The following is a 25,607-nucleotide window of genomic DNA, read 5'->3' as shown; positions in this document are numbered from 1 at the left end:
CCAGGAGGGAGGTGGGAGGCGGGGAAGGCATGAGATCTAAGAGTTCACTTGGGTGGCCAGATCTGAAGACCACCAGGGTCCGAGGGTCACACACTCTGGAAGGCTGGTCTCTGATGACCTTGCCCCAGGGATGCACTGCTTGGTCTGGGTGTAAGTCCTTTTGATCCAATTAACCTCCATCCTAACCTCCCACCCGCTCTTCATGCTGTGCTCAACCGGCTTCCAGAGCCGTTGGTTTTCTATGGTGTTGGCAGAGGAATGGGGGTGAAAGACCTGTGACTAACATGTGGTGCCTTGTGTCTTGGACCCCTGCTTTCACTGACTGACTTCTCCTTGTTTCTTTTCTCTTGTCTTTCCACACAGGCCATGCAAGTAAAGGTACAGGTCAAATGCATGACGTGTCTTTTCTGTCCTAGTATTAGAGGTGCCAGGCTCTGGCCACCCACTGCACTGTGATCACCGTGGGGGTGGTACAGAATGGATCTCCCCACCTGGAGGTCCCCAGGGCCTGCTTCAGGGAAGACAACTGCCTGTCAAAGAGTGAATGTAGGCCCTACCCACCCTCGGAACGGGGAAGCCGGGGAAGCCAGCCAAGCCTCGCCCTATCCGAGGTCTCCTTGCTATCTCTGCTCCCCTCCCCAGCTGCCCACTCTGCAGCCAGCATACTAACAGATAGGGACGCTGGCTGGGGCTGAGAGCTCGGGAGACTCACTCCTCTTATCTGCTGTTAGTGATCCCAGCCCTTGCACACTATACACGTCTGCCTCTTGTGCAAGGCTCCTATGAGTCAAAGAGAGTTTTCCAAGGACTAAAGTCAAGGATTTGGAATCAGCAGCAAGGATTGGAAATAGCCATGAGTTTTTGCATAAAATGTGCACACAGTGGAATAAACCCTGGGACAATTTTCCAGTAACCTATACAGGTTATTGCCTGGAAATATTTCTCTATGCCTCCATTGATGCGTGTCTGCTGCCACTTGTCCCAAGCCCTCTGCACTCAGGTCTGTAGCAGAGACAGGGAGATGTGCAGGAACCAGGTCATGTGCAGCTCTTAGTTAGAAAAGGAAAATGGAGCCATGGCCAGGTAGATGTCGGTCTGGATGTTGGCCCAGACTCTTAACTGCTGTGTGACCTTGGAAAAATCACTTAACTGCTCTGAACCTCATGTTCCCCTTTATAAAACTGGGTATCTCAGCCTTGTTGGGAGGATTAGAAGTGCTTTATTTAAGTAGCAGGCACGTTGCAGCCACGTCATATATTTAGCATTTGTAGTTAGAACAACATGAGATTGGCCAAATAAAATAGTGAGCAAGAAATTATTTAAATTGCCTATCAAATCCACAGAGTTCTATATTGCATACTTCCTTGATTGTATACTGCATGTTACTATTTACCTCTTACATTTATATGTAATGTATATGTAACAATACCTCATAATTTATATTCACAAAACTGGGTTCTATCCTCTATGGACAATCTGAGGATAGAACCTCACAAATTACCCTTACAATTTTCAAAGGTAGTTTAGACTTTAAATGAGTTCTGCGTTAGGCACAACCTTTAGAATTCTCTACCTGATAGAACATCTAAGGAACCCAGCGAGCACTCGGTAAATGATAGAGCTCTTGAGGTCTTTGTGTGAATCAGCCGTCTACTGTGTGTCTAGAACATAAGACACTGTGTATCTTGCCTGTCTGTCTCACATCCCCCTCCCTCATGTTTCTCACTGCCGCCTCCCACTGCTGTCCTGGATCTGACCTGTTGTTTTGGAGCACGAGGCACAAGTAGAGTCGTCTGGCAGTATTTGGTCAGACTGGGTTTTGCTGGCCAGGGATTTCACTGTGGTTTCTGTGGTGTAACCACCCGAAGGTTTAGCCACCACAAGCTGGGTAAAAGAAGTCGCCACTATTTTAAGAGTGTCCATTAATAATTATGAACTTCCTTCACACTTTGGGAAGTAATTTAAAGAGATCAGCCCCAAGACGGTGTGAATTCTGACCATACTTAATCTTCTCTCAGAAAGCCAGTCCTTCACAAAACAAATTCTGTTCCAGCCCAGGGCCCCAGGTCTTACAAGCCAGTTCCAGAGGAGGCATCTGGACTCTCCCCTGCTCCCAGAGCCTTATGTGTTTGGGTTGTTGTGAACCACAGCATGACCGCCTGGATGCTGCAAACACTTGAAGGCCCTCATAAAGCAAAAGTTTTAATGAGCCCCGATTCTCCCCTGTCATGGTCCCTGACTTCATTCTCTGCCTCTGGCCACCCAGCCCTTCCTCACTTCCAGCGAGAGCCCACTCAGCTGAGGCAGGGTCCAGCAAATGACGTACCACGTGGGCCGCTTTGCTCTTTTGGAACCTGACTCGGGAAAATCGGGTCACCGCAGAGCCTTGTTTTGCTGAGCCCACCCATACCCGCCTCGTGCTGTGGGTGCAGAGGGTCCTCAGTTGGTTGCCTGGGGCTGCCATAGCCTAGTGCATTGGCCTCTTCTCTCAAACCTCCCACTTCATTGGATGAACGCTCCCAGAAAGGGGTGAGAAAGTGTAACCAGAAGAGGGCAGGCTCCCCCAGACTTGGGGCGTTCCCTCACTTGTCTGCACTGCTTCTCCTAACTCTGTCCCAACCAGATGCCAAAGCAGCCCTACCTACTCGGGGGTTCCCCTTTTCCTGCAGGAACGTGTGCTGCCCTGAGCAGAGGCTGAGTGGGATGCAGGTGCTCCAAAAGGCTCGCTTCAGCCCCAGCCACCAGCAGTTGTTCTAGGGTAGATGCTCTTTCACTTGTTTACTGCCGCCCAGCATCAGGATTCTCAGTTCTTTTCTGCAGTCATTTTGTCAGTTATCGAATCATTCTTTTAGTAGAAACACCAGTTTGTTCATACTGCCCAGATGTCAGCGATCAGAGACTGTGGGTGTCCGTGGTGTGTGTCTGGTCACGTGGTTCCGTGAGCATGCACACAAGGAGAGGGCTCAGGGTCAGGGCCGGTCTTGAAGGGCCACCTGGTTGTCTTTGTTTCATATGCTTCTTTACTGTCCTCTGAAATGTTTAATAGAAAGGCCCACCCTGTACTGATGGGGCCACAGGAGGCAGGCTGCCTCCAAGGTGAGGCGGTGCCTTTCAGAGTCACTCAACCCGTTTGTTTCAACCTCATCTCCTAGTCTGGAGGACAGGACCAGGAGAGGAAGAAGACGAAGCGGAGGGGGGACTTGTATTCCATCCAGACCTCCCTCATCGTGGCTGCACTCAAGAAAATGCTGCCCATTGGTTTGAATATGTGCACCCCAGGCGATCAGGAGCTGATCTCCCTCGCAAAATCACGGTACAGCTATGTAAGTCGCCCATCTGCTTTGGTGGAGCATGTAATACAGGTGGTGGTGATCAGTGCTCAGCCCCTAAAGGATTTGTCCTTCTTCCCTGGAGACCAATGGACACAGAGGTGCCAAGGTGCACAGAGGCAATGCGCCATCATCTTTTTTTCTTTTTTTTAATTTACCATTTCTATATATATATATATATATCTTTTAAAATTTATTTTATTTTTGGCTGCACTGGGTCTTCGTTGCCGCACCTGGGCTTTCTCTGGTTGTGGCAAGTGGGGGCTACTCTTCGTTTCGGTGCTTGGGCTTCTCATTGTGGTGGCTTCTCTTGTGTGGAGCACGGAATCTAGGCACACGGGCTTCAGTAGTTGTGGCACGCGGGCTCAGTAGCTGTAGCTCATGGGCTCTAGAGTACAGGCTCAGTAGTTGTGGCACATGGGCTTAGTTGCTTTGCAGCATGTGGGATCTTCCTGGACCAGGGCTCAAACCCGTGTCCCCTGCATTGGCAGGCGGATTCTTAACCACTGCACCACCAGGGAAGTCCCAACACCCCACTGTCTTTACAGCTGACTTGGGAGTCAGCGCATGCCCTTTGGGACGAGTCTCTGTCAATTCTGTTCTTTTGTCCTCATAATAAAGATCGCAGCAAAACTGTCCATTGGCCCTCAGTGCATTCCTGCTTTATATTTCCATATTGACCTGTAGGAATAAAATTCAACATCTCTTTCCACAGAAGGACACAGACGAAGAGGTGAAGGAACATCTGTGGAATAACTTGCACTTGCAGGAAAAGGTGATGCAGCAGGAAGACAATGAGAACTCACACAGGCTTCCTTCTGGCTGCAGGGTGCCACACACCCACTTAGTTTACTCATGTTTTTTTAAATGTGTTCTAAAAACAGCCTCAGAGTACTTGTGCTTAATCGGTAGAACTAACTCTCTGCCCTTAGTTTTTCATTTTTTGGCCCTTAATTTTTGTTCTTGCCTTTGCTGTTGCAGAGAGGCCCAGTAAAACATGTCTTCCCACCTCCCACTGTGTGAGCATCAAGCCATAGCAGGGGGGTTAGATTAGGTCTCAGAATTTACTGACTGTGAGCTTTGTTAAAGAGGGGAACAGACACCTGGGGGAAGTTTTAGCACTTCCAGCTCTAGAGATCTGTAAACAAAGTAACTTTGTACCTGAGTTGATATAGCCCAAAAAAACAAACAAAAAAAATCAAGACCAATTTTGATTTTAAGGCTATTTAAGATTTTTCCAAGCCTGCACATCTGAACAGCTCTTTCCTCAGATACATTATATTATGCTCTGAGATGGAAGATTAAAGTGACACAAATAGCCTCTCCTTTCCATCCCAAATATGTAGGAATTCCTGGTGGGTAAAATATACTACAAAAAAGGCAGTAAAAAGAAATTCCAAGTGCCAGAAAATAGGTGCTCTAAATCATAGTAATGAAGAGAAGATGATGCAGTTGGGAAAACTCGCAGAGCTCTCCTGACCAGATATATATATTATAGGGGCTGGGGTTTTTAGTAACCTGGAACAGGAGTGTGGGGCCTAACTTCCCATGCTGTGCATGAATGTAGAGCAAGAAACGAACATAAAACTGGCCTTGAACCAGTGAAACCCATGAATCATCTGTAAAAACAGCCATGAAACCACTTAGAGAGTGTCTACCTGCTAGAATATGGGCTGAGATGCTAGTCAACAAAACTCCTCCTGAATACAAGCTCACAAAAATACAGTGTGAAAGGAAATCCACCACCATTAGAGAGTCAGAAAATGCCACGAAATGAAGAATTCAAGCCTAAGGAGCTACAGAAAGGAGTTTTTAAAGTGTGGTTGAAATATTTAAAGAGATAAAGGCAGCAATGTAAACTATAAAGCAAGACTTGGACATTATTTTTTAAAAAGGAGAGGGGAGGTGGCACTGAAAAAGACCTCACAGTGATTTTTAAAAATTAAAAATAATCATTGAAATTAAGAATTCAAGTTATAGGTTAAAAAATATAGTAGATACAGCTGCAGAGAGAATTTATGAATTGGAAGCTTGATTTAAGGAAATCGTAAGGCAGAGCAGAGAGAAAGGGGTGGAAAATATGACAGAAGGTTAAGAGACATATAGGCTAGAATGAGAAGTTCCTACAAAGCTCTACTACTTTGTTCCAGAAAAAGATAATAGAGAAAATGAGAGAGGAATTAATAGAAAAGACTTGAACACTATGGTACCATGCTAGGAGTAAAGGGCCTTTTCAGTTCAAGAGGTATAAGAGATTGCTCATTTCATGTACATGCTTCAATTTGCAGTCTGATGACCCAGCTGTAAAGTGGCAACTGAACCTATACAAGGATGTTTTGAAGAGTGAAGAACCTTCCAACCCAGAAAAGACAGTGGAGCGTGTGCAGAGAATTTCAGCAGCTGTCTTCCACCTAGAGCAGGTAAGTAGCGTCTACCCTGAGGATTGAGGAAGGAAGACTACCCTGCAAAATATAAAACTCCTCCACACTCAGCTCTTAGTTAAGAGCACCCTTGTAAGACAGAAAGCAAGGAGCAAGGATCATCCTGGCCTACCCCCAAAGTGTCATCTTGGTGCCTCGTTGTAGCAAGACTGCTCAATGCTTAGCATTCCCAGTGTTTGAAAAATTTTTCCCATTAGTTCAAATGACCCATCCAAGCTCCCTACTCATTTGTAAAGCAATAAGCCGCCAGAAGCAGTTGGGAAAAGAAAGAAAACCTAAGCCTCCCACAGACTGAATCATTTCGTGCTGGGTACCTTTTGCTGACTACAGTTGAGAAATCAAAATTCTTCTAGGGTTGAGAAGTCTGGGCTGCAGGTGGCTACCTTCTGCCACCCAGATCAGCCTGGTGAGCACCTACCCATGTGATTTCTTCTCAGGTGGAACAGCCTTTGAGGTCCAAGAAGGCAGTGTGGCACAAACTGCTATCAAAGCAGCGGAAACGGGCAGTGGTGGCCTGTTTCAGGATGGCCCCTCTCTACAACCTGCCCAGGCAAGTATTCTGTCATTTTCTCCTGGCATGTGAGTCAGAGATGAGAATTAAGGTATCCTCCCAGAGCTGTGCTCTCTTCTGGCCCTGACCCTCATGATCCCAGAGGTAGAGATTGGAGTCCTTCACCCACAGAGCCATTACAGTCTGCATGTAGTATAATGGCCTGCTAAGGTAAGCATAAAAACTGAAAATAGATGAGATTCCTTCGTGCCCCCAAGCCTGCCTCAGCTCACCGTTTTGCACTGTAAAGTCAGCCACGTAAGCAGATGGAAGCTCTCTAGTTTTGCCTTGGTGGGATTCTTTGTGCAGCTGTAAAGGCACCCTGGAAAAAGGGAACTGTTTTCTAAAACACTTTACCCCAAATTCCATCCACAGATCAAACAGTATTTCCATGTTCAAGTACTTGGATGACACCAAACTTATTATGTTTCCTCAGCAAGTACAGACATGTAACCTGAGACTTCTTCAGCATGATGTACTTGCCTTCAAGATAAAGAAAGGGCACTGGTTAGAGATGGCCCAAGAGGCCAGTCATGGGCATAAGGCCTTTCCCTGGATGTTTAGTCTATAATCTGAAGTCTATATGTGAAGGCTTTTCTGGATTGTGTGTGAACACATGCTGTGTCAACATAGGGCAGAGCATCAGTATAGACTGGGCCAGTGTCGACCCCTGAGGCTGACTCGGTGTCATTGGCGATATGACAACGTTCCCATCCTCAAACTAATTGCACAGTCAGTAAGGTTGAGCCCATGATCATAAACAAAGCTGGTAGTTGAATAGCCACTGCTTCATCACCTTTCAAATCAATAGGAACATCCTCACCTGGTCAGGAAAAATAAACTGACTTGGCCAAGTAAATTCTGAATCCCATGTAAATAAATGTGTTTCTTTGGAATATCAGATGAAAAGAGTATTCCTATGCTTGACATTTTGCTTTCATCTAATTGTGCATCTTGGCCATCATCTGTCGAGAGTGTCCTATATCCCTGTCCTGAGCCAGCTGGCCAACTGAGCTCTCCTAGTTAGGGTCTTTGAAGATGGTGGAGAATCACGGCCTCTGAGACACACACCTGCTCCTACAGGTCTCCTGAGAAAATAAACTAGTGTCTCTGGAAAGGTGGAGGCATCACAAATCAAGTAGAATTCATTAATAAAAAGCTGAAAAATTAAGTCAGGAAGTCATGGGCATGAAGCCTGCTGAAGCCCTGGCAGACAAATGAAATTTATAGTCCAGTAGAAAACACAAAAACGCCTAGGACTTTTGTCTGTTTTCTAAAAGTGGTAAAACATCAAGAAGGCATTGGCTTTCCCCTCTGGTAGAGAGCCATACCTGATGTGCTAACGTGACCTCCAGAAGGGCTCAGCTTTAAGCACATGCCTCCAGGGCCAGCTAGGCGGCAATTACATCTCTCAAAAACAAGCAGTTTTTTTCTAAATCCACTGACAATGTTAGTACCGTCCTTTAATATTTTGGTTGCTCCTTCAACGACTCTGTCCCTGTATGGATAATAGTAAGTCCAGGAATTCACTGTGTCCTTGATGAAACGTGGCCACCCCAGCCCCTAACCCAGCTGTTTTAGAGGGTTGCCCTGGATTTCTGCCTAGCATGGAGAATTATACGGAGATTTCATAACGACAATAAAAACTAACTACCTAAGAAGCTAGTGGTGGAGTCCGCTCCTTTTCTCCATTTTATGAGGATCTAAACTACATGGAGTCTTCCAAACTAAAGGGCTAAAGGGATTTATTTTATCATATGGAAACTGTTTCTCTGATGTGAGTTTTTAAAAGAAAACCTGTATGCTTTTCCCCAGACACAAAATTAACAATTTCTTCCTGAGCACCTTTCAACGGGTTTGGCTGGAAAAGGTTAATGAAAAAACTCAGTATGACAGGCTTATACTCATTTTAATGGTAATGTAACCTGTGGAGAGACCCGCTCATTCTCTGCACACTCCTCCTTTCTTGACCATGATTTAACATGACCCATAAAAACACAAATTTGTACAATTTTTAAAAAAAACTCTGATTGGTCAGATTTTGAAGAAAGATGGTAAGGGCTGTGTTCTACTGGAAACCATGACCAGGTCTCGATGACTCTGGTCTTGATCTTCCTTTTCTCTCCTTTCCTCCTCACATTTGGGTGACCACTTACTGGCTCTTCAGTGGCTAATATTCCCAGACGTCAGTCGTGTCCTATAGAGAGTGAGTGGCTTGAGCCAGTGTATCCAGTGTTCCCACATACCAGGGCCACAGCTAGAACCTGTGAAGCACGCGGAAGTTGTGCAGCGTGCCCAAGCTTTGCTTCCTGGAGCCCTTGCAGCTGTGGTTCCTCAGAGGCCCTTAAAGGAGCCACGCTTTGCTGCTTTCAGCGTATCTGAGACTGACCCCCTCACCATCAGCATGATTTAGATTGGATCACCTGGACATGGGATCCGCCAAAATGAATAACCAAATCGCCGTAGTTAGCAGATAGTTCAGGACTGTTCCTTGGCCTAATGAATTCTCACTATAGGGAAAACCTGATAAAGACCCAAGGAGACCGGAGGAGGGTTACGGTGACCTCCAGGTCTTGAACCAGATATTCAGGATCCGCCACGTTAGAGGGTTCTGGTTTCTTTGAAACAAATGCTTACGGTGTGCTCTTGGCTACCCTGACCAATCAGAAGATAAGGATTGTACAAAAACTGCTTACTAACCGTTAACCGCCCAAACTAAAACAAGGTGTCCCGTGGACCCCTCTTGACCTCACTCTCACCCCTTCCGCTCAGGCACCGCTCTATTAACCTCTTCCTCCATGGCTATCAGAGATTTTGGATAGAAACAGAGGAGTATTCCTTTGAAGAGAAACTAGTACAGGATTTGGCTGTAAGTACTGACTCAACTGGGAGCAGATATGCGTGCGAATGCATTTGATTTTTGTATTCATGTGTGTGCGTTATAACCGTTAAAGATGCGCAAAGAATTGGGTGTATAAATCTGAAAGGAGCTACCTGTATAAGTTATCAGAGGGAACCCTGCTAATAATGGTCATAAGAGCCAGAGGATGAATTTCACTTGGAGGGGCTGGTCCTGTGATCATCCTCCCCCGTCCTCACTAACAGCTGATGTTGCTTGGGATGCGCAGCCGTGCCTTGGAAAGTTCATGCTAAGTTAAGTTTTGAGCACCCTTGGTTGCAGGAGGCCAGCCGCCCCAGCCAAAGCCCTGCATGTCTGGTCAGTAGCTCCACTTTGGGGAAGGCATATCTAAATGCCCTTCCTGCATCTCACAGTTCTGTATTTGGCCCTTCTGAAGATTTGCCACGCCTCGTCTCTAACAGGCTTCATGCTCTAAAACTACTTGAAACAACACGCAAGGGGAAAAGCTTATCGCGGCAGCAACACTGAGCTTCATCCTGGTTCAGAAAGAAAATACACCCTCCTCTCCTTTGGCCAAGCCCTGGTTCTTTTCCTCTTTCTCCTTATTTCTCCCATCTATCTTTTTCTCTCATCCCTACTTCTCTCCATTAGTCTTGCCCTGTGTTTCTCATATTTACACTTTCCATGTTACATTCTCTTTCCCTTTCCCCATCTCCCTCTGTTTCTTATCCTCTTCCTGGCTTTTTTCCTTTAATCCTTCCTCCCGCATTTTCTTTCCATTTCTCTTTATGCCCTTCAGTCTTTTCATATATTCCTGTCGGTGAGAAAGACAGTCACTTGGTTTTCCCAGTTTCTTGATTAGTGTGAAGTTGACAATGAACATCATTTCAACCCTCTCCCTTCTTCTGAACCATTCACACAACCTGCGCAGTTCTCACCAATTTACTGAATATGGTCCACCCTGCTTGTTCTGCCACTGCTGGAAAATCCACTTACACGTCTGGCATCAGCTGCTATTTCCCTTTCTGTAAAAGGAGAGAGAGAAAAGAGGAGAAACTGCAAGGCTCACAGCTCCAGGATGGCATCTCTCAGGAACAGCAAGATTTTCAGGGTCAGGGGTGAGGGCAGGAAAGAGAACTATTTCCGTGGGTTGAGTCTAGAATAGTAATAGACCCCAAAACAGCCCCAGTGCTTTATAACTCTTGCCCCACACCTGTTCCCAGCCCAGCTCTCCAAGAGAAATGTCAGGTGTTGACGGAGAGACGCGGCCTCTCGGGGACTCTCCAGGGCTTCCCTCCTGACCGAGGGTGCCCAGAGCTTGCATGAGAGTTCTGCTGACTGGGGTCTGTAGCGCCTCCCCTGCAGTCAGGCTTTTGCTTTTCCTTTCATTTCGTTTTAACCCCCCAAACTGCAGTGTTTCTTTAATTGGCTGAAAAATACATATATTTCATTCCCAAACCTTGCATCCTTAGGGCTTCTGTCCTGAAATAAACATATGACGTCGCGGTTTCTCTCTGTGCTTTGAGGTGATGCGCTCTGTGCCTGGTGCTCTTAACCTTTGTTCGCATGCGGTGGTGTGCCATGTGCTGGAATCCGCGCCTAAAACCTGTCTGCGTTGGTTTGTGTAGAGATCTCCCAAGGTGGAAGAAGAAGAGGCGGAGGAGACAGAAAAGCAGCCGGACCCACTTCATCAGATCATACTCCACTTTAGCCGCAATGCTCTCACAGAGAGGAGGTCAGCACTGCCGGAGCGCCCTGCTCGTCCCAGGCACAGGCGCAGCTGTGTCGACCCCAAACCGTCCTCCCGCAGGTTGCAGTGTGCACAGAGGGGATGCCAGAGTTGAGCAGCCCTCCTGGCTGCTCTGTTCTTGGCCGTCGAGAAACCTCTAGGGGAACTACCTAAGCCCTTTCGTCATAACGCCTGACACTGAGTCTGAAGATGAAGCAGCCTGAAATTGTAACTTCCTCCCTGAATTCCATGTCAAGCCAAGGCTGATTCAGATTTTCACAGTGGTTTCTAAGAATCGGGGGGAGGGAGGGAGTTTCTAATTAATTCACTAGTACATTGAAGATTTATACGGCACTTGGTCTTTCCTGCTGGGTCCAAAGGTAGCTTGCTAAATATTTCCTCCATTCTTTCCAGCAAACTGGAAGACGACCCTTTGTACACCTCCTATGCCAGCATGATGGCCAAGGTACACGTGGGTTTTCTGCCCGTTGTCTCAGTCTTTCTATTTCCCTTAGACCTCTTCAGGCACATGAAAGCTGTCCCAGGAAGCAGCAGGCCTGGGACTGGGTCATGGCCTGGGCTCCAGGCCTCGCACAGTTCACGTGCCGTACGGGCAGCATTAATAAGCCACTCTCCCATCATCCTATAGAAACCTTGAAGCTTTGCAGAAACAGTGGGTCTGGTGGCTGGGTTCTCATGATGCTTCTGAACCAGCTAATCAGGGCTTAGGCATCCACTTCATCCTCGTATTTTTACTCAGTGCTCAGAACACATCCAGCTGTTCAGACACATCTGTAGGTGAAGGAAGTCCGGTACATTTGGAAACAGGCCTAGAGACTACAGGAAGTTCCTAGTGCTCTGGAAGAGATGGAGTGACCAGAGATGATGTTTCTGTGTCACAGAGAGGGACGGTGGCCTCTGGAATGCCAAGTGGTTAAGCAAACTGCTGCTTCTCAAATGGGAGAACTTCATGTCGGGCAGCAAGGGGGGTAGGTTGGGGTACAGGAGCGCCCGTTCCCCTGCCAGCTGCACCACGGGGTCACTTTGGGATTCATAGTCTGGGTTTCCCTAATCTTTTGTCCAAGCCCCTGGTTCTTGTTGAGAAAGGCCAGCTCCCTGTGCTCTTGTCTCTCGATTTACACCAGAACTTCACTAAGTAGAAGAGTTCAGGTCTGTGGTTAAACCCGATGGGTCCCCATTGACTGTGTGATCTCGGCGTTCCCGTTTCTCATTTCTGAACCCCGTGGTAACTGCAAAGGTGGCCTTTATAGTTGAATGTTGCCTGCAGTGGTCCAAATGTTCTTGGTTTTACAGAGTGCTGAGGTCCTGAGGTACCTGTGAATTACATCCTGTCCCCTTCCTCACACAGTAGAGTCTTGTTTACACGGCTCACCTTTTTGTTTTGTTCTGTTTTGTTAGCATCTTTATTGGAGTATAATTGCTTTACAGTGGTGTGTGAGTTTCTGCTGTATAACAAAGTGAACCAGCCATACATATACATACAAGGCTCACCTTTAATTTGATTGTCTGTCTCCTCCTCTCCCTGCTGCATGCAATTCAGAGTTGTCAGAGTGGGGAAGACGAAGAAGGGGAGGAAGACAAGGAAAAAACGTTTGAAGTAAGTTCTCACTAAGATGGAAGACAGCAGGAGGGCCTTCAGGGGTGGGTGCTGACATTAGCCACATGGCTCACCCACCACAGGTGTCTGGTGGCAAATACATTAGTTGTGGTTGCTGTCTGTCTCTTGGCTCAGTCAGCAAACGGCCCCACAGCTTTGCTCTTCTGGAAAATCTCCTACCTCTACCCAAGTGTGCTGGTAACAGGGGCCGTAGAAGGGCACATTCAAACGTTCAAAAGTGAAAATTCACAGCGGTAGAGACACTGGATGGTTTTTTGCACCGTTATTCTGTAAACGTACTTAATCACAATCTTAATTTTGAGGCAGTGCAGGACCCTGAATCTCTCAAGATAGAGCGACATGAGTTTACTTGTACTGTTTTACAGACAAAGTATACAACAGTAAAAGTAAATGAAGACGATTACAGTTCTGGAAAGCCTTGACATTCTAGCATCTCATAGCTGGTAGAGTCTCAGTTAAGTGTGGTCTGAGCATTCTGGATAAGTGGGTGTTGCCTACAGATAAACTCCAGCTGAGCCCTCATCAGGTTTTCCTGTATGACTGAACATTGAAAGCAAGCACATTTTAATCTGGGGTCACTTCCTATAATTATAGTATCACAGGGGAACAGACTGTGTTACCTATCAGTACAAAAAGTAGAAAATTCCGCATCGAAAGGTGAGTAAATTATGGGTGGACAGTTTTGGAAAGCTGGACAGCATCTAAAAATAAACTTCCAAAGTCTGTTTTGTTCAAAATTATGTTTGTTGCCTTCTTAGGCAAGTAAAGATTCTCTCTCTCAACTCACCTGACCACGGTGGATTCTCTGGGGGTAAACAGATCTTTTCCCGCTTTTTTTTTTTTTTTCTAGGAGAAAGAAATGGAAAAGCAGAAAACCCTCTATCAGCAAGCTCGGCTGCATGAGCGTGGAGCCGCGGAGATGGTCCTTCAGATGATAAGCGCCAGCAAAGGTGATTTCTGAGATTTCTACACGGGCCCCTTAGCTACCACAGAGATGTCACACCATGACGTGACGTCATTATTAACGGGTCCTGGTAAAGCCCAGTAGATGTGATTTACCCTCTGTTTCCTTGGTGATTCAACGGAATCTTTACCACGGCAGGTGAGATGAGCCCCATGGTGGTGGAGACTCTGAAGCTGGGGATCGCCATTCTGAATGGGGGCAACGCTGGCGTGCAGCAGGTAATGGGGGCTTGCAGGAGGTGGGGCAGACTTCCTGGGGTATTTCCATTTGACAGCGGTCACACTTCAGGGAAGAGATGTTGACTCTGCTACAGAGGTGGCCGCCCAGAATCACCTTTGCTGGTGTTTTGTCCTTAGTGACCAGTTATATCAGAGTAACTGGGAACACAGATAAAACCAGGACTAGGAGTCTTTAGACAAAGGTATGCTTAGTAAAGAGGGCTTACCTAGGGTTCAAAAAGAAAAACATTACATTTTTTTCATCATTTCTACAAAAATATGCTCTAGAGGAAGTTTTCTAAGCCTTAGGTTTTTATTTCGACCCTTCCCCTTATTAGCTGCCTTACTGTGAGCAAAAGGGGCCTGATCAGTTAAGTGAGGTTCATAACCCCACACACCTATTGTTCGTTCACTCATTCATTTATTCATTTATTCAACAGCTGTTTAGTGATTGTTGACTATGCACTAGGGCCAGGCTCTCTTCTGTGGGTAGAGGGTGTAGCAGTGAATAATGCAAATAAAAACTCCTGCCGTCATGCATTAAATGAGAGAACACACAAAGACATAAAAGTGGAGCGTCTGGCACATGGAGTTCATTCAGCAATCTGATTTGGAACTGGCTACAGGAGATAGAAATGCACTGGTGTCTCCTGAGTACTCCCGGCTCTGGCTAAAAATAAAAGCATCTGTGTGCACAGGAAAATGAAATTTCAAAGACTTTTGGCATTCATAAGGGTTATATCCCAGGGCCTTTGAGAATTTCCAAATCCATGACCACCATTATTGTGTATAATTTTTCCCAGGCTTTAACTCATCACAAACAAATTTCTCATTAAGAACTACCATTTTCAAAGGCACCCCTCACTTTCTGTTCTCTTCCACCACCACCCCGTCAGTTGACTTTCTTACAGAGCCCTTTAAAAAAAAAAAAAAAGAAAAGAAAATTCTTACTATGTCAGACAAAGTTCCTGGCTTGCCAGTAACAGGGAACAGAGGAAACTAAGTCTTATTGTGAGAGAGATACTGAGCTCTCAACTAGGCTCATTAGTAGGTAAGCTCCTTGCTCCAGTGTGTTAAAATCATTGCATGAGCTGTTCAGATTATACCTCAGCAACCGTAAACATTACTACATCCCAGTCCTGGCACCTGTTCCCACATAGAAGAGGCTTCAAACAGTAAATCTATGAATGTCAAAGATCCACTATACTGTCAATACCAGTGGACCTTTATAAAATAAAACATCTGCCCTAAAATATTCTGGTTCCATAAGTGGAGGGTGGCGCTCAGGCACACTGAAGGTTTAAGTCCACAGGTGGAGTATCTCGATGCTTACCCAGGGTTACAAACCACCATCCTGGATCTGACTCGGTGTACCTGCATGGCTGCCATCTGTCCATCACAATTAGGAGGGTTAGTACGTGTGCCATAGTTTTCATTGTTTTTCCCTTTTAAATGTGTCTCCCTTGCAGAAAATGCTAGATTACCTAAAGGAGAAAAAGGATGCTGGGTTCTTTCAAAGCCTTTCTGGTCTTATGCAGTCTTGCAGGTAAATATGGGAAAACCACCCATAGCATTTTTTTTAAGTTCTTCACTATTCAGGGAAAGGGGAATGGGGTGGGGGAGGGCCACAGAATAAACTGGCTTATCACGGAATTATTGAGAAAGGAGTACCTACTTCCGAAAGCTAAGAGGATGGGTATTGTTCCTCCAGCCCTCAGGATTACCTTCAAATAGCATTCAGAGGGGAAAATGTAATCTACACACACACACACACACACACACACAGACACAGACACACACACACACACAGACACACACACACACACACACACACACACACACACACACACACACACACACACACACACACACACACACACACACACACCCCTACCAACACCTGTTTGGTGTTTGAATCGCCCTTACTTCCTTTTTTCTTAGGTTGTTTTATGTGGAGCTGAGTGAGTTTCTCTTAAACATGTATGCTCATAAAAGTCAAACTAGAAAAGAACGGAAAAGAGGAGGAATCCCTCAGTATGACTCAAGGCTATGTGTTCGTTAGACCCATTAGGCACTTTGTTAATCCTTAACAATTCTTTCAGCCTGAATAGATATTTTGTGGGTACATATTTTGACACATCCATTCTGACAGAGGCACATCCTGACGTGGGAACATTTTGACATTGTCTGAAAAACAAAGCATTAAACTTTCCATTTATATTACCCAGTGGCGTAAGCCTCCCCTCAAGGCTGAACCCTCTGACAGATGAACAATAGGTAACCAAAAGTCTTAAGGTTACCATACTTGCTCATTTCAGAAACAAGCCAGCAATCTTTCTAAGAAAAGTGTCAGCTTATTCTCCGAGATTCATATGTATTTTGAACCGTCTGCAACTCATTCTGAAAGAAGTCAAAGTTATAATTATCTAGCTCGTTTGCCTCCAATTAATAATTCTTAAACTTGGAACGTTAGTCCAATTGAAAATTTGGAGGATGGATGTTCTTTTTTTGGTGGACCGCATAATATTGCTAGTCGTATTGGATTGGGTAAATGTTGTACCCTGGGGTTATACGGAGCATATTTGAGCATATTTGAGTACAATCCCTTGTCCTCAGCTCCATTTTTCCCCCACCGACAGCCAATTCATTTATTACCTCCCTCAGGAAAAGAAAATGTAATATTGCCAGACCTGACTCACTGAGGGTGAAATAGTACATGTGGACTCAAAGATGGCGAAAATCAAGGCAGTTCAGTCCCGTATTGCTCATGATATTCTCGATTAACTTTCTAAGAGTTCTCTTGGTAGTCTGTAGTACTTCATATTGCTAAGCTAATTTATAATGATGGCTTAGAGGGACAGGTGACATACCTTTAGAGGCCAACTGAATTCTAACAGAAGTTTTAAGGTATTTTAATGGTTTTTTGCTGATTATAAAAATAATGTGTATTTGTAAAATGGTTAAGCATTGAAGAAACCAGAACATTTGAAATGGGGATTTCGGGATGGAGTAAGGGTCAGAAATGTCCACCGCATAGATTGTCTCCTGAATCAGCAGCGATGCTTCAAAGCAGCTATGTCCAAATGTCCTGGTTCCGTATCCTTCTCCCAAAATCAAAGGATAATTTTGTATTATCAAGCAGACCCTTTTTATAGCAGGGTCTGGGGAAAACCAATATAATGGCAGTAGGAATTTTCACTTTCTCTTTAAAAGTCATCTAAATTACAGAACATATGTGACTCCCTAAAAGGGGAAAAGGGGTGTTGGATTTTTCCCCAAAGTCTTTCCAATCCAACAGTCATTTCCTTTGCCCAGTGATAAAAGGAAGAGGAGCTTTTGCAGAATCTTACTGGACTCAGCCATAAGCTTCTCTAAGGTCTATATTCTTGTGAAACTTTGTGGTCTTATGTTCCATAAAATCTTTTTTATTGGCTAAGGAGTTAGACCCTATTAGAGAAATGGAGTGAGCCCCAGTTGGAAATCACACGATCATTATTCTCATTATAGCTTTGCGGTTGTCCTAGAGGTTCCTGGCTAAGCAGGTTTTGTTGGTGGCTGTGGCTGGGAAGGTTGTGGAAGGTGAGGACAAAAATGAAAGCCAACTTGTCACAGGTTCAGGAGCACCTAGGGACACCATTGCCTCTAGAAAGCGTGATCTTGGCTACTTTTGGCTCCTGAATGATAGAATAAAAGGGTGTGGCCGTTCAAAATCTGAAACTTTGGGGCTTCCCTGGTGGTGCAGTGGTTGAGGGTCTGCCTGCCAATACAGGGGACGTGGGTTCGTGCACCAGTCCGGGAAGATCCCACATGCCGCGGAGCGGCTGGGCCCGTGGGCCATGGCCGCTGAGCCTGCGCGTCCAGAGCCTGTGCTCCGCAACGGGAGAGGCCACAACAGTGAGAGGCCCGCGTATCGCAAAAAAAAAAAAAAAAAAATCTGAAACTTTGTAGCTCTCTCCATCAGTATTCATCCTAAGCACTAAAAGCCGCTATTCCTTGTGATTCTCAGAGAAAGTAGGTTAAATGTGGAAGGTGAACATGAATTAGTACAGTTTAAAGTAAACTTTCCCTTAAGAAATCTTAGAAACAGATTATTCCTTCTTGATTTGGAAAGCCTTTCTAAATCTTCATCCATAAGAAGGGACTCAAACTGGACAAACAGTGACCATCACATACATGTTTCTGACCCCTGTCCTGCACATGGCAAGGGCTGTGAGCTCCAGGCATCCTTGGACAACACGGCTTAGCACAAACCCAGGGAACCATTAGACTCTCAACCATACCACAATACGTTGGCGCATTTATGATAATGCAGGGACAGGGGATTCTTAGTTGATGGGTTCATTGATGTTAAAAACCCGTTTTCCCAGTGCATGTAGCCCTGAACCTTGTTTTCTTTCGTCTGTTACAAGTGTCCTTGATTTGAATGCATTTGAGAGGCAGAATAAAGCTGAAGGCCTGGGGATGGTTACTGAGGAAGGAACACGTAAGTAACTGATGAAGGTGAAGGCTTCTCTGTTTCCAATTAAAATCCTAGTTCACTATTTCTGGTTAGAGCCCCTGTTCACTGCTGCTTCATCTCCAAGGACTTGCTCCATTTCAGCAAGATGTTTCCATCCATAGTTTTGATAAGGCATATCCAGACTGATGTGTTCACAGAACCAGTATTAGCTAAAGAGAGTCTGTCTTGACGTCTGTGGTTTTCTTACTCTGTATCCTTCTGTTTTTCTCTTACGGCTAGTCATCGTTCGTGAGCGTGGTAAGTTTGAGTTTCCGGCCCGAGCTCCTACCGTGTGTGTGAGTCCCAAGAGATCTTATTTAATCGGCTCAGCACAGACACATTTTCGGCTTGGTGGTTGCATGTTGAGTTTAACTCAGCAGTTTGTTGTTTAATTAAAGAAGTGTCTTCCATCTTCCAAAGCATGTGTTATGGACTGTGAATCATTACTGCCTAGCTGTTTTCCTTCCAAATGCATCCCGGGGCTAACAATTCTAGCTTTGTTGGGTGTTGCTTCAGTTCCAGTTTTAATTGGGTCTGTCACCATCCATCCACAGTTCCCTCTCCACGCTGTTCTGACACAGCTCCTTTAGCATTTTTGCAGTCATGTGTGGTGGAAGGTATTCTATGTTGAAAAGCCAAACAGATGCTCACCAGTGTTCTGTGTTTTCAAGGTGAAAAAGTACTCCAGAATGATGAGTTTACACGAGATCTCTTTAGATTCCTACAGTTACTTTGTGAAGGACATAACAGTGGTAAGTGGAACAGATTTGATTTGTCAAGGGACAACAACATTCAGGTACAAAATTTTGATTCATTTCAGGTTGCCACATTTAATACAGCCAGTTGCTAATTTAAGAACAACAGTTAATCCATTCCTTAATAAGAAACCCTATGTAACATGGCCTTTAACTTCATGGCTAATGTTATTTAGTGCCACCCAGGCTAAGTTGCTTCCAGAATCTTCAGATATTGAAGCGAAACACCCACCCCTTGCTGTCAAGTCCCTCAGGGCTCATTAAGTCCAGTTTCTGGTGCCGCTGGGAGGGGAGGGCTCAGGGCAGTGCTCTGTCCTTCAGGACCTAAACAGTGTGCCCTTGTAAGGCTTTTCACATGGTGAGTCTCTTCTGAGCTCAGCTGAGAAGAAGCTTAGAGCCACCTGCTCTGCAGGGATGGACTCTGACCCAACCCTGGTGTTCTCAGATTTCCAGAACTTCCTGCGGACTCAGATGGGCAACACCACCACCGTGAACGTCATCATCAGTACCGTGGACTACCTTCTGCGTCTGCAGGTGAGTGGGCGTTGGATGGTAGCACACCTCACATACACTTCCGGAAGCTAAAGACAGTTACACAGCCTCAGGGACGGCCCAGGATACAGTCCAGCCTCAGTAAGGAAGGTCTTGTAATCTTATGTCCACACACTTAACGGGAAGTCAAATACCTAAATGTGAGTTTGAAGACGGAAGTCGGGGGAGTGGTTATCTACCAAATCTTCTGTTATAAAATGCTGATTCACTTTAGTTTTGCCAGTGTAAGCTTAGCCACAGTACTCCAGGCAAGCTGTGCATGGGAACAGACTTTCCCTAGGAAAAAGAGGTACAGAAAGCGGGAATAAGATGGGTTCACAAGTTCTTAGTGTTGAGACGTCATCTGGTTGAATGGTTTGAAGGAAAATCCAAATAATGTCAAGAAAATCTGCACAAACATAAAAAGGATGCCCTCTTCTCTTTGCTGATTCCTCAACCTGGTTCTGCCACTCACCAGTTCCTGACCTGGAGCAGTCTGTTTAACCTCCTGGTGTTCCAGTTTCCTCATCTATAAAACGAGTAGTCCTGTCTCATTGAAAATGAATAGTACTGTCTCATTGGGTGGTGGTGAAGATGGAGAGGTTTAATACGTGTAATGTGCTCAGAACGACGCCCGGCACTTACGGTGTCAGCTCTCATGTTGCTGCTGCTATCATGATTATTTGGATGATCAATATTATCTTTAACGTACAATTTGCATTGTGAATAAATTGTCCTATAACCTGGTCACCCAGGTCCAGCTGAACGCTGCCCTCTCTTTTATGTGTTCTTTCCTGCGGAGGGGGAATATCTGTACCTAAAAGGTGCTCGGGATCAGATACCTCTGTGCTTCTTCACAGAGTCCCAGGCTCCTGTCATAACACAGTGGTCACAGAAATGCAGGATGCTCTTGTACTCTTCCTGAACATTGGGTTTAGCTTCATGGACTGAGAAATACTAAACTTTCTCACTATGTGAGAAATACTAAACTCTCCTTTTTTGTTCTTAGGAATCAATCAGTGACTTCTACTGGTATTACTCAGGGAAGGACGTCATTGATGAATCTGGACAGCACAATTTTTCCAAAGCCCTGGCGGTCACCAAGCAGATTTTCAATTCTCTTACGGAATACATCCAGGTATGTGCTACAGAGCGCATGCCTGAAAACAAAGAGAACATCTTTAACATTCCCATGTTCTAATTCCCTACAGAATACTTGGCTGCATATGTGGACTGTGCATCCAGCTATAGCACTGACAATATTCCTCACCTATAAATAGAAACCAGTGGTACCTACACTCTACGAGAGGCTGTAGTTTACGGACCCCACTGTGACCTGTGAATAGCAGTGTCACACTTTATTTGCATTTATCTGGTTAACATTTTGCCTTCCCTCCTAGTCTGAAATCTTTTTGTCAACAGAAAATTTCTTATTCGTTTTAAAATTCTTCATTTTTAGCATGTGTGGCACATCCGAGGTGTTCAGTAAGCATGGAGAGTGGAGTGGAGGAATGATTGATAGCATGAAGGAATAAAGGGACAAGTGGTATTATCTTGAGCCTTGAGATTAAACACAGATCATATTTGCTTACTAAAATAAACACAAGACTAAGACTTGAAAAGAAGGATTTTAAGGAAGATATTGATCCATGCTTTACTCAAGGATTGTAAGAACATAGGCAGATAAACCTAGGAACAGGTGACTGAGCTGAAGTTTCACAGCATGTGAAATACGTATAAAGGTCATTGAACTGACCTGACAAGCATCTGATTTGCTCTCTGCAGAGCCCATCCTAATCTCCAGAACTTCCTATGGAGCACGTAACCCAAATGTAAAAGAAAAGTGCATTTGGGGTGAATGTGAGTTTTTTTCAACAACCAGTTTTGTTTCAACAAAGAATCTAGAGGCTTCTAGGGATCAGACACCAAGTGTACATGAACAGTGTTTATTGAACAAGCTTACTTGATTTAGGGACGCAGGCAAAATTTCTCCTGCTCACCTCTTCCCTGGGAACTCTGCCAAGCCTTTTCTAGAACTTGATACTAGAACACTAGTACCAGTGAAAGTGTAGAAAAATATAGGGAAAAGCTATAAGGAAGAGTTAAGGATAAAGAACATAGGCAGAATGTGACAAAAGACTCTAAATGTATAAAATATATATAACACAGCCTCACTCAAGAGGTAGGGAATAAGGTGCTGGCCTGAGAAACTTTGGAAATGAGTACAGTCTGCAAGACCAAAGGCAAAAGGAGCTATACATAAGCACTTCGGTTGATGAAGTTTTTCCCATGTGGATATGTGTTAATAATTCTGAAACCATTACACATATATAATGGAAGTGAACGAGGTTTCTCACTGTTGGAGTGGGAAGTTACAGAGGAGCAAGCAGAGGAGATAGAAGATCCCTGTGGGAATGAATGAGAGTCAGAGACATTTGTATGCTAAACTCATGTTCAGCTTAACATAGATACAAATGGTTACATATGGAAATATTTATGGAGATGTGTATACACGTGGATTAGGACAACACACATATTTCTGCTGCTCTGTCAGCCAGGAGGACCTAAAAAATGATGCCCCAGTAGCAACAAGCACAACTAGAGCCCAGATCTTGGTTTCTAATACCATTGAAAGGAAATAGGGCTCCGTAGAGAAATGGCTGATTCTAGAACTAGGGCTGGAAACATACAGGATGAGCCTGGAGAATGCTATAGTGCAAGAGAATGCTAAAAAAAAATGATGGGGGTATGTCAAAGGGATACAGGAGCCAACTGAAAGAGCTCCCAATGGCCAAAACTGGAAAAATTAGAGCTACAAAAGAAAGTAAATAAAGTAGTACTGCATTATAACCCAAAGCATAAAATGAATGTGTGGAGTCCATACTGATATAAATAAATGATTAAATAAATAAGAAAGAATAGACAACTCTCCATTCAGAAGAATTTCAAGTAACTTATTTTTAAAAAGAAGAGAAAAGAAACAGTGGTTCAGTAATGATCTTCCAAAATAGGAAAGGCTATTGACATGGAAAATGCAGACTGGTCATCAAGTCATCCGTCTATGTCTGGCTTTCAGAAAAGATAGAGATGATGTACCTGACATTTAGGTTAATGATAAGAAAATCCTAAAAGTAGTTGAACATTAGGAATGTAATTCAGATTTTTTCACTGAAGTAGATAGCCCTGTGGTCATCACATCTAACATGCAACTTTGCCTGCAAACAACGCGTGCACAAGGGCCTGGTTTTCAAATTGTGCCCCTTGGAACCCTGGAGTTCCTCAGAACCCCTCTTAGGCCAAGGTGTGGGCCAGAGTCAGCAGCAGTACCCTTCAGTCCTGTTTCAACCAGAGCATTTACCTCTTAAATAATGTTCTCTAGCATAAGAACGGAAGCTAAAAGAAAATCTCTGAAAATCACCACACTGTGACATTCCTAGTGATTTTTCCTAGAAACAGGATCTTAGGATTGGGCTGGGGCGGGGGGGGGGACCCGATGGAGTGGGGAGAAAAGTAATATCCTGGGAAAATACTGAGCTGCAAAATATGTGACCTTTGGAAAGAGCTCTCTACTTATCTGAGCTGATGTCAAATGCCCTTACTAGGGCAAGTTTCAGAGCAGCTTGTGATGCTCCAGTGAAATAAGAATGTCCTCCTCTCCGTAGGGTCCCTGCGTTGGGAACCAGCAGAGCCTCGCTCACAGTAGGCTGTGGGATGCAGTGGTCGGCTTCCTCCATGTATTTGCTAACATGCAGATGAAGCTCTCTCAGGTACTGTGGCCCGTTCCCCGTTCCCGACGTGTGGTTGGTGTGAAACGCTAAGTCAATCCCCACCCCCTGGTCTTCCCATTGTGGATGTAGCTGCTTGACGAAATGATTGGAAAAGCCATGCAGATCAGGTCTCATTTTTAAAATGAGCGCCTAAGTGGGAGATAGGAGTGCATACCTGCGGGAGTGGGGGGCGGGCGGGGGTGTCCCAGACAGGCTGTTGCATGAATGCAGCTTTCTCCCTTGTGTCCTTTTCATAACAGCCTCAACCCTTGCTTTTTATGGTGCTAATCCCTTTTGCTTCCTTGTCACTGTTTTGCAATTTATGCACATGATCTACCCCCCCCCCCCCCCGTCTGCTCTGTCAAATGTCTGCATGTCTCTGTAATTCACATCTCCCTTCTCTGTCACCTTTGCTTCCCCTCTTCCCCATCTCTGCCTTTCCTTCTCACTCCCCATCTCTCTGGCAAGATGAATCGGAATCGCTCAGAGCATTTATTATGAACAAATAAATGTAGCGTCTGTAGTAGTCGATGGCCTCTCTCCATGGCAACACATGAGGGAGAACTTCAGGATATGTTTCAGGCTGCTCAGAGTAACATTGGCAGCGTTAATTTAAATAATATGTATCTAAAATTGTCAAGGCTGTCACATCTGCCTCTCTCTTCTGGAATGTGCTATTTACCCCTTTCATTTTTCCCCTTTTGACTCTGGCCTTATGGGAGGAGAGAGTTCTTGGGAGGGCTGCCGATTTATCAGCCCAGTGGGGCAGTGCGGTGTAGAGGCTCCAGAGGCAGGATCCTGACCCTGCCACCTCCTCACTGGTGTCTTCTGGGAAGTCACTTCCCCTTTCCGGTTTTTGCTTTCATCATCTATAAGATATTGGGAGTTAAAATAGACGCCCTTTGAGGGCTCTTCTAGCTCTGACAATCTACACCTCTCTGATGTTTTGTGGACAGCTGTGACACACTCCAAAGGTGCTAGAAAATCCCTCTGAAGTCTGAAGGGCCAAAGAACTATGTCTTTGTGAGAGAGAGTCTGGAAAAGAAGTGTGGCCCAGAATGCGTTTTTTAACCTCACCCTCAGATTCCCCACCTCAGATCTTCCAAGGCTTGTTTTGCTTCTGTGACATAGGTATCAAGCCCGGAGCTCACTTGGCAATGCCCCATCTGCAATGCTGAAATGAAAACCAAACAGACTGGTATCAAAACCATCCGGAGGAATAGCCTCGATGATATATTAATAACATTTTAAGGGACCACTGGCACCCAGATCACCACCAATTAGAATCAGGAGAACCTCAATTAAGAAAGAAAGGAGAACCCAATTGGTGATTAGAACCTTGCTACTTTAATTGGATTGCAGTAGTATTCCCCAGAAGCTCACTGGTAATTCTTCTGTATGAAAAATGGCAACCTAAGCTACTAGAGATACCTAACGGCTCTCTGGTGGATTGGGTCGTTCAGTAGTTTTGGACAACAAGTGGTATATCTGCCACGTTGCGTTAATAAAAGGAAAACCGTAAAGGAACTCTTTTGTATGAACCCTGCTGCAGCGAGCCTCCCGATGCTACAAAGAGAGGATGCTAAGGCATCCGCATTCACCATGAGAAGGGAGCTCATTCTGGAGATGGATGTAGCCTTCACCTGACCTTCCCAGAGCAGGCTCTCCTTGCTCACTGCCCTGTACTTTACTGAGGGATCAGATAGCTCAGGGGTATCTCCTGTTTCTGTTCTAGGATTCCAGTCAGATCGAGCTGCTGAAGGAACTCTTGGATCTCCTTCAGGACATGGTGGTGATGCTTCTGTCCCTCCTGGAAGGTTGGGCTGTTTGGTATAACTAGGCAATCACACGACTGTAATTGGTCCGAGCACTAACCGTACTAATCACGCAGATTGTCCTTCTGGCAGGTCATTGATGCCATATGACATTGGTTAGAAAACCAAATTTTCAGAAACAAAAAAATGAGTGAGGGGCACATGGTCTGATGGACAAAGCCTGAAACCAACTCATTTTATCTTAGTAGGAAAGCCAGAATGAACTGGGGAAAACCTCCAAGCTTTGCTTTTCCCTATCCTCTCCCTCTCCCCATTGCTTTTCGATACATCTGGCTGCCAGTGTGTATGCCAGCCATCTAGTTGGGCACCCTCCTAGGTCTAAGGGGATTAGAGGGACACCACTTATCCCTATGTGTCCCTGATAATCTGATAATGAAACCACTCTCCAGGCCCCAGGCCAGACAAAAGGCACTGGCGTGGCCATCTCCTCCTTCCCTGTGTTTCTTTCCCCCTTGGCTCCTGGTGGTGTAGTCTTTATGGCTTGCTGCTCC

General features: G+C 45.2%; 1 protein-coding gene across 1 annotated transcript in view; it reads left to right on the top strand.

The window, feature by feature from the left end:
• Window positions 1-25,607, top strand: part of RYR3 (ryanodine receptor 3) — a 563,044-nt gene that overhangs the window by 509,199 nt on the left and 28,238 nt on the right. The window contains 18 exon segments of the mRNA XM_060146948.1: window positions 3,153-3,323; window positions 4,045-4,104; window positions 5,618-5,749; window positions 6,208-6,320; window positions 9,093-9,189; window positions 10,809-10,915; window positions 11,324-11,375; window positions 12,471-12,527; window positions 13,399-13,498; window positions 13,651-13,730; window positions 15,200-15,276; window positions 18,140-18,213; window positions 18,469-18,486; window positions 18,900-18,980; window positions 19,429-19,517; window positions 20,524-20,652; window positions 23,177-23,281; window positions 25,017-25,098. Coding sequence (XP_060002931.1) covers window positions 3,153-3,323; window positions 4,045-4,104; window positions 5,618-5,749; window positions 6,208-6,320; window positions 9,093-9,189; window positions 10,809-10,915; window positions 11,324-11,375; window positions 12,471-12,527; window positions 13,399-13,498; window positions 13,651-13,730; window positions 15,200-15,276; window positions 18,140-18,213; window positions 18,469-18,486; window positions 18,900-18,980; window positions 19,429-19,517; window positions 20,524-20,652; window positions 23,177-23,281; window positions 25,017-25,098 — 1,624 coding nt within the window.

Source organism: Lagenorhynchus albirostris, chromosome 1 (assembly GCF_949774975.1).
Source record: "Lagenorhynchus albirostris chromosome 1, mLagAlb1.1, whole genome shotgun sequence".
Lineage (NCBI taxonomy): Eukaryota > Metazoa > Chordata > Mammalia > Artiodactyla > Delphinidae > Lagenorhynchus > Lagenorhynchus albirostris.
This window is presented reverse-complemented; position numbering and strand designations above follow the sequence as displayed.